General features: G+C 44.7%; 1 protein-coding gene across 2 annotated transcripts in view; it reads right to left on the bottom strand.

Annotated features, from left to right (window-relative positions):
- The window catches only part of SYTL3 (synaptotagmin like 3), a 459,450-nt gene that overhangs the window by 2,133 nt on the left and 434,771 nt on the right, over positions 1 to 22,546 (bottom strand). For both annotated transcript variants that reach the window (XM_069234590.1, XM_069234589.1), the window contains exon 15: positions 21,332 to 21,537. In XM_069234590.1, coding sequence (XP_069090691.1) covers positions 21,332 to 21,537 — 206 coding nt within the window. The remainder of the gene's footprint in view (positions 1 to 21,331; positions 21,538 to 22,546) is intronic.

Raw genomic sequence — 22,546 nt, 5'->3', positions numbered from 1 at the left:
TATTTTTACACTCTTCCCAATGTGCACAAACCCACTAGACCTCCTCCAGGTCACCGAATTGTTTCAGGGATTGGATCCCTGCTAGAACCTTTATCACAATTTTGTGATTTTTTCTTGAAGCCATTGGTTCAGAAGAGTGAGTCCTATATCAAGGATACAAGAGAATTGCTGAACCTCGTTAATGAGATCGACTTTGACTCAGAAAGAGACTTCCTGGTGGGACTTGATATTGAGTCTCTTTACACTAACATCCCCTAGGAAGAGACTTTAAGGGTAATAGAGAATATTTTATACCAACAGGATTAGCATTTTAATACACCAAGACCCTTTATCCTTGATTTGGGACATTTGACCCTGCTGAAAATTGTCTTTGAATATGATGGAACAGTCTATCTCCAAATCCACGGTACATTGATGGGCAGTAGCTTTGCTTCTAGCTTAGCCTGTCTATATGTGGTTGAATTTGAATGTAGAGTTATCTTCAATCAGAGACTATTCTGGCAGAACTCAGTAAGACTATGGCGTTGGTTCATAGATGATGTCCTCCTAATTTGGAGAGGGGACCGACATGCTCTAAATCAGTTCATAAAGTGGCTAAATGGACAGAATCCACTCCTATTGTTTACAGCCACAATTACAAGGGAATCATTACCTTTCCTAGATCTAGAAATTAGACTGCAAAGGGGGAGGGTGATCACCAAGGTTTATCACAAACCAACAGATAGAAATAGACTTTTGTCTTTTAAAAGCTTTCACCCGAAATCCCTGAGGGAGACCTTTCCTTATGGACAGTTCCTCTGAATTCGAAGGAACTGTTCTGAACTGAGGGACTTCAAAGAGGAATCTTTGGCCTTTGAGCAGAGATTATCTGATCAAGACTATCCATCAAAAATTATTCGGAGGGCTCAAAAAGAGCAAGATACTGTGACAGGGAGATATTATTGGAAGAGAGGGCTAACCACAACTGAATCGACCAATTTGTGTCACAACCTTTAGTACTGCCTCCAATCAAATAAAACAAATCATCAATAAGAATTGGAGAATTCTGAACTGTAGTGGGCTTGATGTGGACAAACTAATGTTTTCCTTTCGGAAAAGTGCAAACCTACAGAATTTGCTAGTCCATACCAGACCCCGGTATCCAGCATCTACTAAAGAATCAATGATGTGGGATTTACCACCAGTAAGGGGTCATACCATGTGTGGCTCATGTAGTGTTTGTCATTTAACAAAGAATACTAAGATGGTAAAAGTGGGTTTGGCATCACCATGGATACAGATGAAACACACTAACTGTAATTCTGAAAATGCCATTTACCTGGTCCGGTGCCCGTGTAACCTTTGCTACATAGGGATGACAACTCAGAAAGTGAAAGTCCGAATCATGGAACATAGGAGTAATATTAAATGTAAAGGAACGACAAGAATGACAACACATTTTGTTGAAATAGGCCATCAAGCAGTAATTTGACCTGGACAGTGTTGGACAAACCCACTCGCCCGGTACATATTACAGACATAAAATAATTTCTATTTAGATGTGAACAATGGTGGATTTATCGGATTTGTACTCATATACAGGGTCCAAATGAGGATATACCTTGGCATCAATTGAATTGTCAGTAACAGCCTAGATCAGTAGGAAAATGGAGAAGCTGTGCAGATAATATACATATGTTTTACCACATGGGTATTTTAGTATGTAATTGAATTGAGAGTTCTGTATGAATTGTATTAGATTACTTATCCCTTTTCCATCCTGTGATCCCACTCTGCCCACTAGTGTCTCCATCCCCTCGTCCGAGCGTCCTCCAGGCTAGGAATACACTAATTATTGATTGAAGTGGAGGCGACTTATGTATGCAGACAGGAAAGCATAATTAGCATATAAAAAAAAAGTTCTGAACTTTAAAAGGTTTTATTTAGATAGATGGTTTATTTATCGAGAAGGGTGCTGATTCTTGCCCACCTTTTGTTAGAAGTTTGGAATATGTTAGATTTCATACACAAGATGGCCGCCCGAAGTGGACGGATACCTTTCCAGAGTAAGGGTTGAAATCATACACCGAAGATGAGCACCGAATTGGCATATTGTCCGCTGAAATGAGCGAGTTGAGTTTTTTTTAGGACGCAGGACATCATTACGTGATCCTAAATAGGGAGGATATCAGATGGAGTTTGGGTACGGCTCAATGTTCTTCATATAGCCGTAGGTGGTCTGACACAAGGCACTGGTCCCTTGATGAGGTGAGAAGCATTTAAGAGGAGTGATAGAACGGGGACAGGGGGGTGTTTAAGAGCAGCGCCGAACCTAACCAGGCACACATATCTAAGCTTACGATGATCACGGACCCCCGACAGGAGGGGAGAGGAGATGAGAACAGATTCTCGATATCGTAAGGAGCTTGATCTGACACTACTTTAATATACTTTGTTGTATGTAGAGCGCAGTAGTTGAATACATTTTTTGTCTTGCTCAGTGTTTGACTCAGGGAGGTGTTCCCACTGGGATCCAGTTCAAAAGCGATTTAATGAAAACTCGGTAAGTGCGAGATGAGATTAAATATGAAGATAAGAATTCACTGCTTGGGGGTAACCATTTTGGGTGTTGGGATGAATCACGATTAAGTTTTTAACGTGTGAAGGAGATAACAGAGAACCATGGGGGAGCCAATGTAGGCATTTGTCTGTGTATATGTTTGACTGACGGTATAGGGAGGCAATGGAGTTGAAGATTTTCCATCCAGAAAAAATGATTCTGTGTTTGTTATGTTTGTTTCTCTACCCTTTTTGTTACAGATAAACCAGAGTGTGTATACAAACAAGGGACAAGTGTGCCTGGATACTCATTGATAGAAGTCCTGACTTATGACAGGTAGGGGACAAAAGGAACGGGGGTTCAAAAGGGCTTGATGAAGGCCGACTGACCCTTATGGGCAATGGAAACGGCCAAAACATGTTGACTGGAGAACAGAGACTTGGGTGAACGGGTAATGGTTCCCTGAATATCACCACCAGGAATCTTTTTTTAACCCTGTCCAGGGGGTCCTTTAATAAAAATGAGGAGTGAACACCCATGAGATAGTTTTAATGTATATCCGTATGTTCGGATCCCGTATTGTTTTTTGGTTTGTCGTGTATTGTTTTGTGTTCCCGGCCCCTACTGCTCCATTCCGACGCGGGTATACGTAGGAATGTGTTAGCAGAAGCCCAATGATGAAGCAAGCCACAATAAGTGGGAGAGGGCAGTTTTCAAACAGTTGTTCTGTGTCTACATTTTGGTAGTAGATCATTCATTAAAAGTTGGGTTTATCTACTGTCATTTCTTGTCCCCTTTTGTGAAAGTGGTTAATATTTTGGGAGGTAGGACAAGGAAATTTTTCCTCTCACCTGTTTGCAGGTGGGTTGATATTAGACAGACTGAACCAGACAGTATTACGAAACTTTATAACTCTTTCTGTTCAGGATCGCCTCTTGATTCTTTACCTCCTCGGATCAGGCAACAAATTGCAACGTTGGAAACTTTTATCTGTACCCTCTCACTTTCATCTGATACAGTTCCATCTGAGTGGAAAAATGCAATCGTAGATCCCTACTAAACAAATCTACTGTTGACCCTTCTAATCCGAGCAATTTCCATCTAATATCACTTTTAATTTTCCCTGAAAAAATCCTGGACAAATGTGTAAATAGGATTTTATCAGATCATGTGTAGCATAGCCATCTGCTTGACGCAGTCCAGCCTAATTTCTGCACCTCACATGGTACTGAATTGGCCCTTATCTTGGTTCTGGATGACCTTCGAATGTGTTCGACAAGGGCAACTTTGTGCACCTGGTATTATTAGAACTGTCGGCCGCCTTCAACATGGCCACTCATAAAATCTTGATCTTCACGTTGGCAGAAATCAGAGGCTCTGCATTGAGCTGCCAAAGCTTCTGAATATTGCATCTGAAAATAGTTGGCAAGCCTGCACCTTCCCCCATTTCACTCTAATTTTAGAACCACTAGTCAAGGGGTACTGCACGGCTCATCACTGAGCCCTACCTAATTTATTATTTACCTTAGATCGGTTGCTCAGTGAATCCACAATTATGGAGTCATCACCTTCATGAATTATGTGTATGATACTCAGCTAATAATATCCATAGGTCAAGACTCTATTTTCTTTTGAGATTTTCCACACCTGCATTCAGAAGATTATAGCTTGGCTCACCTTCTCACCTTGAATGCTCTCTTCCTTTAGACCTCTGACATTGGCCTGGAGCTTCTCCCTCAGATTTGTCAGCAGTGAGAAACCTTGGATTTAGTTTTGATGAGTATCTGTGTCGGATAAGTCAGGTCAACAAAGCTTCCTTCTTCTTGTTTAGGAATACTGAAGATCTTATGGAAAATTAGTTAATTCCTTCCTACTCATATGCACTGACTGGTGCTGTAAGCAACACATTTAAGCAGGTTGAACTACAGGATCTCTCTGTATTTGGGATCACCTGACTAGCTGCCTAAACATGTGTATGGGATCCAAAGTGCTGCAGCAAGACTGGCACTGACTCCTCACCAGTATTCATCTCATTCTGAAGCCTTGGACAAAATGAACTAGCTTCCTGTGCCTAAAGGGAACATTTTTTAATCCCTCTGTATGGTGCATTAGGCAGTTCATCAGATGAGGCCTCTTGTCTGCAAAATAGATTTTTTTAGGTATCACTCAAAATGATTGTTGTGCTCCTTTTATGCCAGTGTGCTCACCCTTCCTCAGTTTAAATGCACTTGCTTCAGTAGAAGATCCTTTTCTTTTGGAGCATGTCACCCCTGGAACAAAATTCTCCACTCCGCCCACTACATCAAGGAAATTTTGCCATTCAGGAAATCCTAGAAAACTTTGCTCTAGTCTCTCTAACTCGCCTGCTACTGAGTTTATGTTTACTTTAAGCTGTCTTTTGACCAGGACACTTTCCTAGGTATCAAGTGTGCTTTATAAATTTGAACAATATAAATGGAAACATAAATCTTATGTTGCTGTGCCTTTGCTGTCTTACATAAAGCGCTTCTTAGACTTTTAGGTGTTGTGTTTTAAAGCACCCAGTGGTGAACGTCTTAAAGCTCTTGTAGAGATCATCCATCATAAGGTCAAGGGGCTTTGTATATGCTGACCAGGATCTGGAGGTCATTGCACAAGAGTCAAAGATAAGGCTCAAAGAATGGATCCAGGGAACAAATGCATGTTGAGGACTGTAAAGAAATGTGGAAAAGTGAAAGCCCTCTACAGCAGTGCAAGTTGCATTTTGGAGTTTTAACTGGAAGAGGAACAATAACCTGGCATTCATCAGATAGAAATAAAGGAAGTGTATGATGTCTACAGTTCCTACAAAAAATCTAGATAGTAAGATTACTGCACAGCAGACATTTAGGGATTTGGCCACTGTGTGAAATTGTGTTTCTGGTTAAGGGGGTAAAACCCTACTCAGGCAGCAACTACAATCCTTGTCAAGGTAACGTCAAAAGCAAATCTCAAATTAATGTGTGCTCAACCCTCTGGTAGCTTGGCAAAGAGCAGTCAGGCTTAACTTTGAATCAATGTATAAAGTAGTTACACATTACTTCAAACAGTAATTAACTTAAAAAGCACTAAAAGAAAAACCCCACACCAATCTGAAAAAACAGAAAATAATTTAATGAATAAATCAAGACTAAAGTGACAAAAACCCAACGTGTAGAAACGGAGATATGCAATTTTAAAGATTTAAGTAAAAATAGTGCCAAAAGAACACAAAGAGGCACTTGCGGCTACCTGGTTGTGCGAGTCTGGGAAAAAGTCACAAATTCAGGCTGACCTCAATGGAGCACAAGTTGTATACAGGGACCAGGTTAGTCCTGCTGAACAGTAGCCTTTTCAATCCAGCACAAAGGGTCGCATTCGCAGTGGAAGGGGCCTCAAGGAGCAAAGAAGCGTTGCAGACAGTCATCCTTGTAGCACAAAGAGCATGGCTGGTGTCACAGATGGTCATCGCTGTAGTGCGAAGATCCTGTTGTCACCACGAGCCGGCAGGCTGGAGATTCGCGCTGGCACTCCCCATGAGCAGTCGATTCTGTAGTGTGAAAAGTTGGGTTGAAAGAACTTCACATTTGCAGACTGTGCGATTAATGAGTTTTTAGCATCAATAGGCCCATTTGCGGTTGTGAAGATTCCAAAAACTTCAATTCAGCCTCTCTGAAGCCACACCAAGGGCCACGACCTGAAGGGCACCACTTGGGGGTCAGGGGCTTTTGCCAGCTGGATCTGAGTGCACATGCATGTGGTTGGGAGACTGTTATGTCACTTGCCTCTGAACAGGAGGCCAGCAGACTAGCTCCTGGAGTCACTCTGGTCGTCCTGGGTTCAGGTGCAGGCCCAAATTCCTGTAACTCAGACAGGAGGGCAGCAGGGCAGCAGTCAAGCAGAGAGGAAGACCTTTCAGGAACACAGCAGTCCTTCATCCTGGCAGTCTCCACAGGTCCAGAAGTGTACTGAAGAGTTGGTGTCCGAAGTCCACTATTTATACCAGGTGCCTCCTTTGAAGTGGGAGTAGTTTCTAGAGGTTTCCCTTTGAAGTGCCTCCTCTGCCCTACCACTAGGCTAACTATAGGGGGAATGCAGCCCTTTGTGCTTTGTGTGGAGGCACGACTCAGCCTAGTCAGTGTGAGTAGGACTGTGCCCAGCTCTGCTCTTCGATCCTGCTAGAGATGGTCCATCCAAGCACACCTAAGCTCTCTATTGTGTGTGGCTGTCTAGGAGGACTACACAAAGCCCAACTGCTAGCTACACCCAGTCATGTGACCGAGTTACAGGCAACAGTCACTAAATGGCTAAGTCAGGAAAATATCAACTTTCTAAAAGTATCATTTTCAAAATTGTAATTTAAAATCCAACATCACCATTAAAGGATTTTTCATTACAGTTCCAAAGACCCCAAACATGTACTTGTTACCTGCTCCCATTTTGAAATTATCACTTATTAATTATAATAAGGTAAGTCCAATATTATACTATGAGAGAGACAAGCCTTGCAGTATTGAAAAACAAATTTAAAACTTAAACGTATACGTCCAATTTTTCAATTGTGCTGCGCCCTGCCCTCTGAGCAGACCAGGGCCTACTCTAGGAGTGACATTTATATTGAAAAGGAAAGTTTGGGCCTGATGAAAGGTTTATTTTGCCAGGTTGAAATGGCACTTTAAACTGCACACACAGGCTGCAATGGCATGGCAGGCCTGAGACATGGTTAAGGGCTACTTTTTGTGGGTGGCACAATCAGTGTTGCAGGCGCACTAGACCCACTAGTAGCATGTAATTTACAGGCCCTGGGGTCACATAGTTCCACTTTACTAGGGAATTACAAGTATATTATTAATGCTAATTGGGTATAAGCCAATTATGCCATGAGCGCCAAGCACTTTAGGACTGGTTGGTGTGTAACATGGTAAAGTGTGCAGTGTCATAAAGCCAGAACAAACTAAGCCAGCCAAACAAGAGGGTTGGAGGCAAACGTTTTAGGGGAAAACCACAACAAGGATGCCAGGTCTAACAGCATCAACACATATTCAGCACCACAGAAGTATACAATTATGACCACCCTCATAGGAAATAAAGTAGTGTTTTTGGAAAACAAAAATGTTGAGACACCAGTCCCCAAATTAATGTCCAAATGTTTTCAAGTTTATATTCCAATATTACATTTGTTAAACAGAAAGTTCCAATAGTTCCACTTAATTTTGGATTAATTCAAACAATTTAGCCACCAGTTGAGCCAACACGTTTTGTGCTCTCTAATCTTTTTGTGAAGGCTGAAAAAAATGAAAACAAATTAATATGTTGTATCCATAACAAATGCAGTGGACATCAATGTTTCAACAACATCTAATCCAAAGCTGTGTAAGGTATGACGATTCAAAAAAGGAGTACATACATCCTCATCCAATTAATGAAAAGAAAACCATCATCCTCTGAATTACATTTCACTTTAGAAGGTGAAACAAATGTCAAAATCACAATTCATAGACCCAATAAGAATACACCAATAATGTATTAATGTGCTACAATTAGGGGCACATTTCTCCTCAAAATCTGATATAAGAACAGTGTCTGCTAAGCTCCAACAAGCATCTTGTGCGCCACCATCACATCTGGGACTGTAATCATATTTGAGAAACAGCTAGGAGAAGAATACGCTAAATAGGCTCCTGTTACATTAGGATGGGCTACAATATCAGTCAGCATCAATTATAAATGAACACATGATACTTTCACATACACCAAGTTATTAGGAAAAAGCCATTGGAAATCTGGGTGATATATAATAATATAAATGGTCCATGATATGGTGAAAAGATCTGCAACAAAAGAGAAGGTGTCCTATTAAACTAATGCTGATTTTGCCCATGTTTATTAAATTCTTAGATGTATAGCAGTGGTCTAGAACCACATCATAAGGCAGGGGAGACTCCACGTTCCATGTTTACTGTATGCTGACGATGTGACAATTTTGGATTCGAGGCAAGTTGGAGTCCAAGGGCAATTAAAAGCATTTAGTAAATATTTTGCGAATAAATATTTAGTGATTAGTATAGAAAAGATTAAAATATTAGCATTAGGGGATAAAAGTAAACCTTTCACATAGTAAATTGGGCAGCAAGTGGTTGAGGAAATCCTCTTGTATAAATATTTATGAATGACCTAAAACAAATAAGGGAAATGCATTTGGGTACTTTAAGAATCTGAGCCCCATCTACAATAGGAGGGCTAAAGAAAAGTAAGAAGGGCATCGGAGACAATCATTACAGCCTGTGTTAACTGCAAATAATGCAATGATTTCCCCCACAAATATAAAACGGGACAGAGGGTCTGTTTTTAGGGACGTTTAGAGGTGTAAATTGATTGGGATAAGACTATGGATGTTTTCTAAAACAAAGCTACTACGGTTGCTTAAATATGCCATGCTCCAAGCAATAAGATTAGAAGTAATTTTTAAAGCCTAAAACTTTATAGCAATGCATTCATGCTTGCGTTCCTGGACTAACCAATTAAGGGTACAATCTCTAAAAATCTCTGGGTACTGCATAAAAGAACTAGAATGGGCCAGACAAGTAAGGAGGCACCTAGATATATTGGCAAGTAGTCTTAACTTAGAAAAGGTTAATACTGAGGCACATAGCCTGCCTCCCAGAAAGGAACTAAACATGAGAGTGTTAGAAGGATGAAGGTTAAAGAATTTTGGATATGTACCAGCAAGGAAATACACAATGCATCTGAGAGTATCTTGGCAACAATCTACGGCTTCCCTTATCTGGCAAGGCTATCTAGCTATACAGTATGAAACAAAATAATTAACATTCAGGATAGCATTATGGGGCACTTTTCATGACGCTCCGGTGGCGCTATGCCCTGCGCCGTATTTACATGGTGGCGTTAAGCGACTTTTTGTGGCTTAACGCCACCTTGTAAATATGGCCCCTTCACACGCAGCACCTTGCTGGAAGGGGCATGTAATGGGTCTTGCTGTGGGGGTGCCACAGCAACACCCATTGCATTTTGACGCTGCCCCAGATTTACGAGTTTTCTTAAATCTGAGGTAGCGCCAAACTCTAGCACCACCCCAGAGGTGGCGTTAGAGTGGCACAACGAAGAGAAATGCAGTAATTTCTCCTCGTTTTTTGCTCTTCCTATGTGTACTACATTTTGCAGCACACATAGAAAAAGCAAATCGCCATTTAAGATTGTTTTTGTCAGGGAAGATGTTCCTTCCTGCACAAAAACAATCTCCCCCTCCACACAGCCATCCTTGCACTATGGTTTTAGTTTGGAGGTGTGGCATTTTAAACCCTGTTTTTACTAAGTATGGAATTGAGTCTCAATGTGAGGCAATAAGGTTTTTATATGATATGAAATTTTTAGCTGTGACTTGTGCTGTTAGCAGACTTTTTATGGTTTACCTGCAGGGGGAAACATTTTATGAATTTTGGACAAATGTGTTTTCAAGCACCATGTAGTGTATATAAGAACAAAGTTTGATATGAGTAAAATGTTTTAAAAACAAAGTGCCAGATGAACGAGTTACTTACCTTCGGTAACGACTTTTCTGGTGGATACATTAGCTACCTGTGGATTCCTCACCTCATGATTCCTCACCTCATGAATACTCCCATGGCGCCAGCATTCGACGGAAATCTTCTTACTAGTCTCTGCACGTCGACGAGGACGTCACTGTCTCGCACGCGACGCCGTCTGACGTCATACAGGCAATAAGAGGTCCTCGACGACGTGCGGACGTCAGTACCAATCATTTTTTACGTGCATGAGAACAACCAGGCAATGCAATGAAAGAACAAAGCAACATCCATTATATTGTAAAAATACACCACATTGTATGAATAACTGTAAATCTTTTTATGTACATATATATATATATATATATATATAAAACTCTCTCTTTTAAAATATATACACACACCAAGTATATACATAAAGATATATACACATATACCTATATATATATAAATATATTATATATATACATCTATTGCACCCTCAAAGACCAAGAGGAGCGCACTCAAGGATTACTTGGCAAGACCATAAAGGCAACGGGGAGGCGGGTGGGACCGTGAGGAATCCACAGGTAGCTAATGTATCCACCAGAAAAGTCGTTACCGAAGGTAAGTAACTCGTTCTTCTGATGGATACAACTACCTGTGGATTCCTCACCTCATGAATAGAGTCCCAAAGCAGTACCACGCCCGGCGGTGGGTGCCTAAATGGTCAAACCAAGAAATCCTGCAGCACTGACCGTGCAAAATGGCCGTCCCTTCTAACCTCAGAATCTAAACAGTAATGTTTTGCAAAAGTGTGAAGGGACGACCAAGTTGCGGCCTTGCAGATGTCGACCACAGGAACACCTCTGGCTAAGGCCGAAGTGGCCGACTTAGCTCTGGTGGAATGAGCTCTAATGCCCTCAGGAGGATCCTTCTTTGCCAAAGAGTAACATATTTTAATGCAAAGAACAACCCACCTGGATAGTGTTCTCTTGTGGACTGCCTTTCCTCTCCTCTTGCCCACGTATCCAATAAACAGCTGATCCTCCAGCCTGAAATCCTTTGTTCTATCGATAAAGAAGCTCAACGCTCTCTTTGGGTCCAGACGGTGCAGTCTTTCTTCCTCTTTGGAAGGATGAGGCGGAGGATAGAACGTGGACAAAGTAATTGCCTGAGCCAAATGGAAGGGTGAAACAACCTTCGGGAGGAAAGCAGCCTTGGTCCTCAACACCACCTTATCCCCATAAAAAGTTGTATAAGGGGGTTTTACTGATAAGGCCTGCAACTCACTCACTCTCCTTGCTGATGTTATAGCTATCAGGAAGACTGTTTTTAAAACCAAATACCTCAAGGGGCAAGAATGCATAGGTTCAAAAGGGGACCCCATAAGGAAAGTCAGGACTAAGGACAAATCCCATTGCGGCATAACGAATGGCTTTGGAGGATATTGATTTAGAAGACCTTTCAAGAATCTGATAACAATAGGGGATTTAAATAAAGATGGTTGGTCTGGAAGACATATGAAGGCTGACAAGGCCGATAAATAACCTTTAATGGTAGCCACTGCACAACCTTTCTGCGCCAGAGATAGAGCAAAAGACAAAACGTCCGATAGATGAGCATGTAAAGGATCAATCTGCCTCTCTCCACACCACGCAACAAATTTAGACCACCTATTAGCGTAGATAGATTTAGTGGAGTGTCGCCTGGCCGCTAATATAACATCCACTACCTCAGGCGGGAGAGAGAAGGAACTCAGGTTGCCCCGTTCAATCTCCAGGCATGTAGGTGCAGACTCTGGAGGTTGGGGTGTAGAACCTGCCCCTGCGACTGTGAGAGGAGGTCTGCCCTGAAAGGGAGACGGAGCGGCGGGCACGTTGAGAGTTGGAGAAGGTCGGAGTACCACACCCTCCTTGGCCAATCCGGAGCTATTAAGATTACTAGAGCCCGGTCTTGGCGAATCTTCCTCAATACTCGAGGAATCAAGGGTATGGGAGGAAACGCGTAAAGCAACTGGCCGCACCAGGTCATTTGAAACGCGTCCCCCAACGCTTCCTGCATCGGATACTGAAGGCTGCAGAACAACGGACAATGCGCGTTCTCTCGAGTGGCGAACAGATCTACCCGAGGAAACCCCCACTTCTGGAAGATTAAACGGACTTGATCTGGATGGAGACGCCACTCGTGGTCTGCCGAGAAGTGGCGACTGAGACTGTCCGCACGCACGTTCAAGACTCCGGCCAGATGGTTTGCTATGAAGCAAATCCGATGGTCCTTTGCCCAGGACCATAGTCGAAGAGCTTCTCTGCAGAGAAGGTACGACCCCACTCCTCCCTGCTTGTTTATGTACCACATCGTGGTAGTATTGTCCGTTAGGACCTGTACCGACTGACCACGAAGGGAAGGGAGGAAGGCCTTGAGAGCCAGACGTACAGCCCGTAACTCTAACAGATTGATGTGAAAAATCTGTTCCTCTGGAGACCAAAGACCTTTGATCTCCAGATCCCCCAGATGAGCTCCCCACCCTAGAGTGGAAGCATCCGTTATGACTGTGGCCACTGGTGGCGACTGCTGGAACGGCTTTCCTTGTGAAAGATTGTTGCTTGCAATCCACCACTTCAAATCCACAGCAGCATCTCTGGAGATCTTGACAGTACCCTCTAGATCCCCTCTGTGTTGAGACCACTGCCTTCGGAGGCACCACTGAAGAGCCCTCATGTGCCAGCGAGCATGCGTGACCAACAGAATGCAGGAGGCAAAAAGACCGAGCAGACGAAGGACCTTGAGGACTGGAACTACCGCTCCATTTCGAAACATTGGAACCAAATCCTGAATATCTTGAATCCGCTGAGGCGGAGGAAAGGCCCGACCCAATGTTGTATCCAGTACTGCCCCTATGAACAGGAGGCGCTGAGAGGGCTCTAGGTGAGATTTGGGCTCGTTCACCGAAAAGCCCAGGTCGAACAACAACTGGGTTGTTGACTGCAGATGACGCAACACAAGCTCCGGGGACTTGGCTTTGATCAACCAATCGTCCAAGTAAGGGAATACTGCTATCCCCTTCCTTCTGAGCTCTGCCGCAACCACCGACATCACCTTCGTGAAGACTCGAGGTGCTGAAGTAAGACCAAACGGAAGGACCGCAAACTGGTAGTGTTGCGAACCCACCACAAACCGGAGATACTTCCTGTGTGACTTGAGTATCGGGATATGAAAGTAAGCATCCTGCAAGTCGACAGACACCATCCAGTCTTCCATGTTCAACGCCAAAAGCACCTGTGCTAGGGTCAGCATCTTGAACTTTTCCTGCTTGAGGAACCAATTCAAGATCCTCAGGTCCAGAATTGGTCTCAAACGACCATCCTTCTTGGGAATCAGGAAATACCTTGAGTAAACTCCTTGACCCCTTTCCTGCTCCGGGACCAACTCCACCGCGCCCTTTAAAAGGAGGACTTCTACCTCCTGTTCTAGCAACAGGAGGTGTTCTTGTGAACAATACGAAGGGCGGGGCGGGATGAGGGGCGGAAACTCCCGAAAGGGAAGGGTGTAGCCTTTTCCCACAACACTGAGAACCCAAGTGTCCGACGTAACAGTCTCCCATTTGGTGAGAAAATGCTGTAATCTTCCCCCTACAGGAGAGGAGTGAGTGGGAAATGGTGGAAGCCTAAGGCTGCTTCCCCTGCTGCACCCCGCCAGAGGATGAGGAAGAGGCAGAGTGCTGCTGAGAGGCTCCCCTGGTGCGGACCCTACCCCTCCCCCTAAAAGATCTATAGGGATGGGAAGAGGCAGGTTGCTGATATCTTCCCCGAAAGGAAGAGGAGGAAGAGCCACGCCCAAATCCACGAAACCTCCTGAAGAATCTGGAAGAGGCCGTGGAAGAAGGAGCTTGGAGTCCCAACGACTTAGCCGTGGCCCTGCTCTCCTTAAAACGTTCCAAGGCCGAATCAGCCTTAGCCCCAAACAGTTTGTCCCCATCAAACGGGAGATCCAACAATGTGGACTGTACATCTGCCGAAAAGCCCGAGTTACGGAGCCAGGCCTGTCTCCTTTCCACCACAGTTGTGCCCATTGCTCTGGCTACCGAGTCGGTGGTATCCAGTCCCGTCTGGATAATTTGGGTCGCAGCAGCCTGGGCATCAGAGACAAGATCCAAAAGACCCTGGGGAAGCTCTGTAAATGAAGAGGAGATGTCATCCATCAGAGCATGAATATACCTCCCCAGGATAGAGGTCGCATTAGTGGCTTTTAACGCCAGACTGCAGGACGAAAAAATCTTCTTCGACTGCGCCTCTAGCTTTTTTGAGTCTCTGTCCCCAGGCACCGTCGGGAAAGAACCAGGCGCTGACTTGGACGAACAGGAGGCCTGCACTACCAAGCTCTCCAGCGTAGGGTGTCTAGATAGGAAACCAGGATCAGTTGGAGCCGTCCGATACCTCCTGGCCACGGCTCTGTGAACTGCTGGGGAAGATGCCGGCCTCTTCCACACCTCTAAAACCGGATCCAGCAGAGCGTCATTAAAAGGTAACAGAGGCTCCGCCGCGGCTGAGGCCGGATGCAACACCTCCGTCAAAAGGTTTTGTTTCGCCTCCACCACCGGCAAAGGCAGGTCCAAAAAACTAGCTGCCTTCCGTACCACTGTATGAAAGGAAGCAGCTTCCTCAGTATATTCCCCCGGGGACGAAAGGTCCCACTCAGGGGAAGTGTCCAGCCCACTGGCCGACTCCAGTCCACGCAGCCCATCACCCGAGTCCTCTAGCTCTCCTTCCTCTAGGGCTCGTTGGTACTCCTGCTCTTCTAGTACCCGGAGAGCACGCCTCCTTGAATGCAGTCGTTGCTCAATCCGCGGAGTCGACAATGCCTCCGCCGAAGTCGGAGATCGGCGCCGATCTTCCGAAGCCACCGACGCCGCATCCGGCGCCACGGGTAACTTCGGCGCCGACTGAAGAGCAGCTGAAACAGATGGACCCACCGGAGTCACAGGCCGAAATCTCGACGTCGACGGGATGGAAATCCCTGGGGCCAATCCCTCCGAAGCCACCGGAGCGGCCACCGGCGCCGACACTGGCGCCGAGCCCACGTTCCCAAACGGGAGAAAGGGCATAAAGGGTGCCGGCCGAAGAGGCGCAGGATCACCCAAAGAAAAGGCCAAAGGCCCAGCCGGAGCACCCCCTGGAGCCATCTGTTGGAAGATGGCATACATCGCATTCAAGAATGCGGAACTATCGGCTCCAGGGGTGGGAAAAGCCGGATACTGGGGTGCCTGTCTCGGAGGCGACCCCGACGTCGGCCTCGGCGTCTGCGCCGGAGAAAACACTTGAGGCTCCAATACCTCAATCACCGACGCCTGTCCAGGCGAAGTTGGTGACGCCGGAGAGGGCAACGGCGTCGAAGGATGCGGCGTCACCGTGGGGCTGACCTCCCATGTCTTTCGGCGCCGATCCGGAGACCTGGAACGAGCCTCCCTTGAATGACGCCGAGATTCTCTACGGCGCCGGGAGTCTCGATGACGCCGATGTCTTGGAGAAGACTTCTTGTGATGCTTCTCCTTTGACTTGGCCATAAACAGCTTCGCCTCACGTTCTTTAAGGGCCTTTGGATTCATGTGCTGACATGAATCACAAGTCGAGACGTCGTGGTCGGAGCTCAAACACCAAAGGCAATCGGAATGAGGATCCGTCACCGACATCTTGCCTCCACACTCACGACAAGGCTTAAATCCAGACTTTCTCTGCGACATTATTTCCACAGAGAAAGAGTACGCAGCAAGATATACACTGTAACCGCAAGAGTAACAGTTGCTCCCTCGAAGATAACCGTTTCGAATGCACGGAAAAAAGGGAACTGACGTCCGCACGTCGTCGAGGACCTCTTATTGCCTGTATGACGTCAGACGGCGTCGCGTGCGAGACAGTGACGTCCTCGTCGACGTGCAGAGACTAGTAAGAAGATTTCCGTTGAATGCTGGCGCCATGGGAGTATTCATGAGGTGAGGAATCATGAGGTGAGGAATCCACAGGTAGTTGTATCCATCAGAAATATGTACCATTTTTCTTGTCGCAAATGGCCAGACTCGCAGAATCCAAGCATTTGCGACAGAAAAAAAACATTTGGGTATGTACAGACAGTATTTTGCGATTCTGTAATCTTTTTAGCGAATCACAAAATAGGTGTGCGAGTCGCAATTAGGAAGGGGCGTTCCCTTCCTAATTACAAGTCGCAGTGCGATGTATGATTGTTTTGTGACCGTCACCATTTGTCACAAAACAATTGCAGTTAGCACCAGTTTCAAACTGGTGCTAACCCATTCGCAAACGGGAAGGTGTTCCCATGGGACCCCTTCCCCTTTGTGAATGTTAGCGAAAATATTTTTTCAGAGAAGGCAGTGGTCTCATAGACCATTGCCTGCTCTCAAAAAAATGAAAAGGAGACTTTTCATTTTTGTTTTTTAAATGCATCCCGTTTTCTTTAAGGAAAACAGGCTGCATTTCTAAAAAAAAAAAAAGCAAAAAAAACTGTGTTATTTAAAAGCAGTCACAGACATGGTGGTCTGCAGTCCCCAACAGGCCACCATCACTGTGAGGGCGGCCGTTCCCAATGGGGTCCCAAATTGCAACCTACCTCATGAATATTTTTGAGGTAGGCTATTTGCGACCCCATTGGGAATCGCATTGACACTATTGTACATCAGGTTTTGCAACTCGCAAATTGCGAGTCGCTATGACTCGCAATTTACGAGTCCCAAAACCTAATATTCATACATGTGGCCCTAAGCAACATATTTATGAGAGGATTATGCCATGCTTGCACCACGCAACATGGAACAAGCGTGGCACAAACCTCTAAGTTATATTTTTTAATCCATGCAAAGCCACTTTTTGTGACTTTGAATGGCTCCAAAAATACGGAGTGATGCAAGGCAGCACAAAACTCTGCGTTGCATTACTCTGCGCAAAGGGAGGTGTTGCTTGGGTGTTCCCATGCAACTCTCATGGTTTCAATGCATTTCCAGATTTACCAAACTTTTAAGCCTAGGGATGCGCCAAAAAAATACAACTCCCCAGGAGAGGCATAATGAGGAGAAATATCTTTATTTCTCCTCGTTTTTCCTCATTCTATTCTATGTGTGCTCTATTCTTGAGCACACTTAAAAAGAGAAAGATGCCTCTAAGGGTTGTTTTTCTAAGGTGCCCCTTTCTGCACAAAAGCAGTCCTGCATGGAACACGGGCACCCTTGCAGCGTGGTGCAAGGGTGCCTGCGTTGGCCCTAGGGTGCCAGCGCAGGGGAAAGGAGAAGAATGCACCATACTGGATAAATATGGCACATTCTTGCCCTTTCCCTGTGATACAGGACAGTGCAGCAAGATAAACTGCTGCACTGCCTTGCACTACAAAACTCATAAATATGTCCCCAAGGGTCTAAGGGCCAGATGTAGGAAGGCATTAGCGCCTCACAAACAGCGAAAAACACAGTTTGTGAGGCGCTAATGCCCTCACGCGATGCAGAAACCCATATTGTGAGTCGGTACCGACTCGCCCAGGACATCTTGTTTGGGGTCAAGGGTTTCTATGTTTACTTTGTCCTTGGGACAAGTGGGCCCAACCCCCTGCAGCACAAACCCTTTTGGCTGCCTGTTTACAGAGAGTGGAATTCTCTGCAGTTGAGGTAATGTGCTTCCAAAAGATAATGCTGTTCGAACTTGTATTTATGGTTCATTATTTGAAAGCCTTCATTATTAGGGTGAGTGCTGTAAATAAATGTTTTAAGGTCACACTTCACTACTGACGTTGGTTCCAGTACAAAAAAAAAAAAAAACGTTTAGGCTAAGAGGCTAAGTATAATGCTCCCAGAATGCTCTCTCTTATTAAAATATCTACTTGTCCAGGGGACAGGTTGCTTCTCAAATCTACTTGTCCTGTAAAAAGATCTACTTGTCCCTTTGCTGCCATGTAGTGTGGCGACAAATTATGGCAGCAATTACTAGCCTCTCTGATTATGCCAGGGCTACTACCATAGTAGGGCTTGAATACTTGGAGTTTCAATCCCTACTGGAGCAATTTCCTTATTTTGCCACCTTTCTGCAGATCTGCATACTGGGGCTGGAGGAAGCAGTAAGCAATATTTCCAGGGCTGGAATGCCTTTGAGTCTGCAAACCTACTAACCTGCATGTTTTAAAGATTTTTACCAGCTTCTCTCTAATATTTTCCCATAATAAGAAAGGTTGGACATTTACTCCTGACAATGGCAGAATTATAACTTCTTCCAGGGTTGGGAAGAAAGTGGCTGGAGGGAAAATGAACTTGCAAATGCTCAATAGATTTTCACATGAGCAAATCTACACATCGTATTTACCCATGATAAAATACAGTTCACAAATATTTTATAGGGGTACGACATATACCATGGGTGCACTTTTGTGACTTTCTTTAAGAATTTGGGGCCACATCTAGGTAGGTTCAGATTTGTGACCTGCAAATTGCGAGTCGCAAATCCGAATGTAGGATGGTGTCCTTGACACCATCTGTGATTCGCAAGGGCTTCGCAAATGCCCACCTCATGAATAATCATGAGGTGGGTCGCAATTTGCGACCCCCTCGTGAATGGTGGCCTGCTGGAGACAGCAGACCACCATGTCTGTGACTGCTTTTCAATAAAGCAGTTTTTTGGGTTTTTTTTTTGTAATGCAGCCCGTTTTCCTTGAAGGAAAACGAGATGCATAACAAAAACGAAAAATGAAACGTTTTCGTTTCATTTTTTCAGAGTAGGCAGTGGTCCACAGGACCACTGCCTGCTCTGAAAAAATGTTTACAGTGACATTCACAATGGGGAAGGGGTCCCATGGGGATCCCTTCCCTTTTGCGAAAGTGTTAGCACCCATTTGAAATGGGTGCAAACTGCGATTGGTTTGCGCCCGCGTTTGCGGTCACAAAACAATCCTACATTGCACTGCGAGTTGCAATTAGGAAGGGAACACCCCTTACTAATTGCGAGTCGCAAACCCGTTTAGTGATTCGGTAACTAGGTTACTGAATCGCAAAACTGGGTTTGTGCATCGCAATGTGCTTTTTGCACGTCGCAAACAGCGAAAGTCGCTGTTTGCGACATGCAAAAAGCTACCTACATGTGGGTCTTGGTCCCTAATTAGGTCTGGTGTTAACAAAGACATTTTGTTTTTATTAAACTTCTATTTCTCTCTCTTTCGGCTGGCTTTACTGTGAGTGATCGCATTCTGCTCTTCCACAAGGAGCATATTGCCACACAAAGTAGTTTTGTTCAGTGTCAGGAACTACAGTGGCAATCAGTGATGTAACGAAACTGGAGGGTGCCCCTTTGCAAAGAACATGGAGGAGCCCCCTCTCCAGACTCACTCAGGGCAGGTGCTGTGCTGATGGGGCCCTCTGGAGGGCGGCTGCGGGGCCTTTGTTATGCCGGTGGTGGCAACGTGTGCTTTAAGAGTTCCAAAACTTTTTTGGGGGGTTTTGCCAATGTTTGTTACAATGTTGAGGGCCTGGTAGCTCCCACAACAATAAAGTGTTACAAAAGCCATGTCAAAACAAGACACGCATTGATGAAACTAAAAGACTTACAAAAATATGTCAGATCAGTTGGCTTTGTCAGTGTTTGTTTATTTTCATGCTTCCCATAATCGTGTTGAAAATGGTTACACTGATTTTCCATTAGAAATATTTTTGGGAAATACTAGCATGCATCAACACATTTTACTAAATGACACTTCATTTGCATATAATCAGAGAGCATTCTGGGAGCATTATACTTAGCCTCTTAGCCTAAACTTTTCAAACATGTGTGTACACGTTTTTTTTTTTTTTGTACTGGAACCAACGTCAGTAGTGAAGTGTGACCTTAAAACATTTATTTACAGCACTCACCCTAATAATGAAGGCTTTCAAATAATGAACCATAAATACAAGTTCGAACAGCATTATCTTTTGGAAGCACATTACCTCAACTGCAGAGAATTCCACTCTCTGTAAACAGGCAGCCAAAGGGTTTGTGCTGCAGGGGGTTGGGCCCACTTGTCCCAAGGACAAAGTAAACATAGAAACTTGTTGCCCTTGACCCCAAACAAGATGTCCTGGGTGTCGTGCGATAGCTCAGTCACGGACATGGTGGTCTCCAGCAGGCCACCATCCCCGTGAGTGCCTAGACTCGCTATGGGGTCGCAAACTGCAACCCACCTCATAAATATTTATGAGGTGGGTCTTTGCGACCCCATAGCGAGTCGCAGAAGGTGTCTGAGACACCTTTCTGCATTTCCTTTTGCGAGGTGCAAATTGCGAGTCGCTGGGACTCGCAATTTGCACCTCGCAAAAGGAAACCTACCTACATCTGGCCCTAAATCTATATAATGTCTCCATATCATAAGGCGTGGATCACCACCATCATCTTAATGGTGCAATTTGTACTGACATCACCGGCGACCATGTAGATCAACGCAAAGGTAACTGGCTTAGAAGCCCATCCATATGCAGCATAACCTTAAACAAACCGAACACAGGGTCTAGAATTCTACATTTGACAACAATCCGCGTTGGGTTTTTGGGTACAGAGGTGGGTTTAAAAATGTGTGCTAGAAAAATATTGTGGGAGAAGACAGAACTAATGTCTGGCTGAGTATTACCGGCTAAAAGTCAGGGAAGTGGGCAGAGTAGCTCGAGTTGTCTTTTTTGTGTCACTTTCTATGAAACCATATTAATTGGAAGTGCATCTAAGTACTGTGAGGCAGCCACCTAGCTTCCTATCCTGGCACACCAGTTTGCTACTTTCTGTGGTTTCTTGCATTTTAATTGTATTTTTATTTGTGCAACTGCTATTTCGCAGACCTAGCCAAAGTTCCTTCAGAGCACTTTAGAATAATTAGGATAAAAGTAGTTTCAATTAACAACAGGTTTCGGCTTAGGAATAAAAACCATAAACAAAATAAGGGAATTCACTGAAGCAGCAGTAGGTATTTAGTCAGGGAGGTGGAGTCTGAAAAAGTGGGTTTTATTTCCGCTAAAGAATATCCAGAGGTTCGGGTTCAACCCAATATGGTCCAGTATCACGTTCTACTATCTTGTTGCCAAGCAGGAGAAAACCAGAGTCATGGTTTAAGTTTTCGTGGTTGGTGCTATCTCCAGCTTAAGCAGGGTTTCCCCCTCTTGCCCTTTAGCCTACTTTCGTATCCAATAGATAACTTTTCAGAAAATTACATTTATTGAATTTGCCGAAATTCACCGATGGCTGGGTAGACATACGGAAATACTTACTTGTGCAGAGCCTGACTCCACCCAGGAAGCGGTCATTGATCCCAAAGGAGGCCTGGTCCCAGACAGTAAGAACCAAACTCGACTGTTCTAGATCCGCGATGCTCACATCGTTAAAAACGAATGTATGTCTCCACTGAGGACAGGCCTGTTTCTTTATAACGGGGCATCTCACTTGTAGTTCTTGCTTGTTCGGCAGCATCAGGCAGCTGAAAACAGAGATGTCATTGAACCTGATTACTTACAGACATATATATTACCTACAATCATCAACACTTTTAAATGTTCCTTACCCCTGAAACTTTACTGTCTGCATATATTCAATGTCCATTTTCCCCACTTTAATATTTATGCCAGCCTGTTGTGATTAATCTCTTGTTCGTTTCCTTACAGAAAGGAACAACTCCTAAGAGCCGGGAGGTAGCAGCAACAGCTCAGAGCCTTCAATCCAGCCAGGTGGGATGTAGAAACCATTTCAGAAAGGTCCACAGCGAAATGCGGTACTCCTGCTGGCGAGGATCACCAGTCAGTTGGGGTCTGGGTGGGCGGTGTCTAATCTGCATGGCAGCATCCCAAATGATACTCATTTTGGCCAAAATTACTGCCCAAAGTATATTTCTAGTAGTCATTATGACCTGGCCGTGATAGGGCATATACCACCCAACATAAGTTCAACCCTTTTGCATCTTGGGTGGTGCCTGCGTAGAACATCCACCTGTCTCCATGAGACCTACGGGCCTGCCAGGGGCTCCCAGGGGTCCCAATCACGTCCCAACCACACCCCACACCGAACCAGAAGACATTTCCGATGATTCCCTCCATGAAGCTCCAAGCAGAAACAATAATTCTTCATTTTAAATTATATACTCTGCCATTTTAACCACCTGCGCACGTGGAAAGGGTTTTTTCTATGTGTGATGCATGTGGACATTACATACCAGTCCTCTGGAGTGGGTGGTAAGCATACGATTCCCTTCTTCAGCACCCAGCTACGGGAATGGAGTCCTCAACGTTTTCAGACAAGGGTTTTTTTCGTGCTGGGAGAAGTTCAGAGACAAATTTCTGAACACCGACAAACTCTCAAGTATATGGGCGTTCACAAACACTCAAGGCAAAATACGCCTTGATCTGTCCGGTCCCCACCCTGTCTGAGTCACCTATGTCTCCTTAGCTATATGGATTTGTGGTGTATAATTAGAAAGTAGAAAAGGCAATTAT

This window comes from Pleurodeles waltl, chromosome 5 (genome assembly GCF_031143425.1).
Source record: "Pleurodeles waltl isolate 20211129_DDA chromosome 5, aPleWal1.hap1.20221129, whole genome shotgun sequence".
NCBI lineage: Eukaryota > Metazoa > Chordata > Amphibia > Caudata > Salamandridae > Pleurodeles > Pleurodeles waltl.
This window is presented reverse-complemented; position numbering and strand designations above follow the sequence as displayed.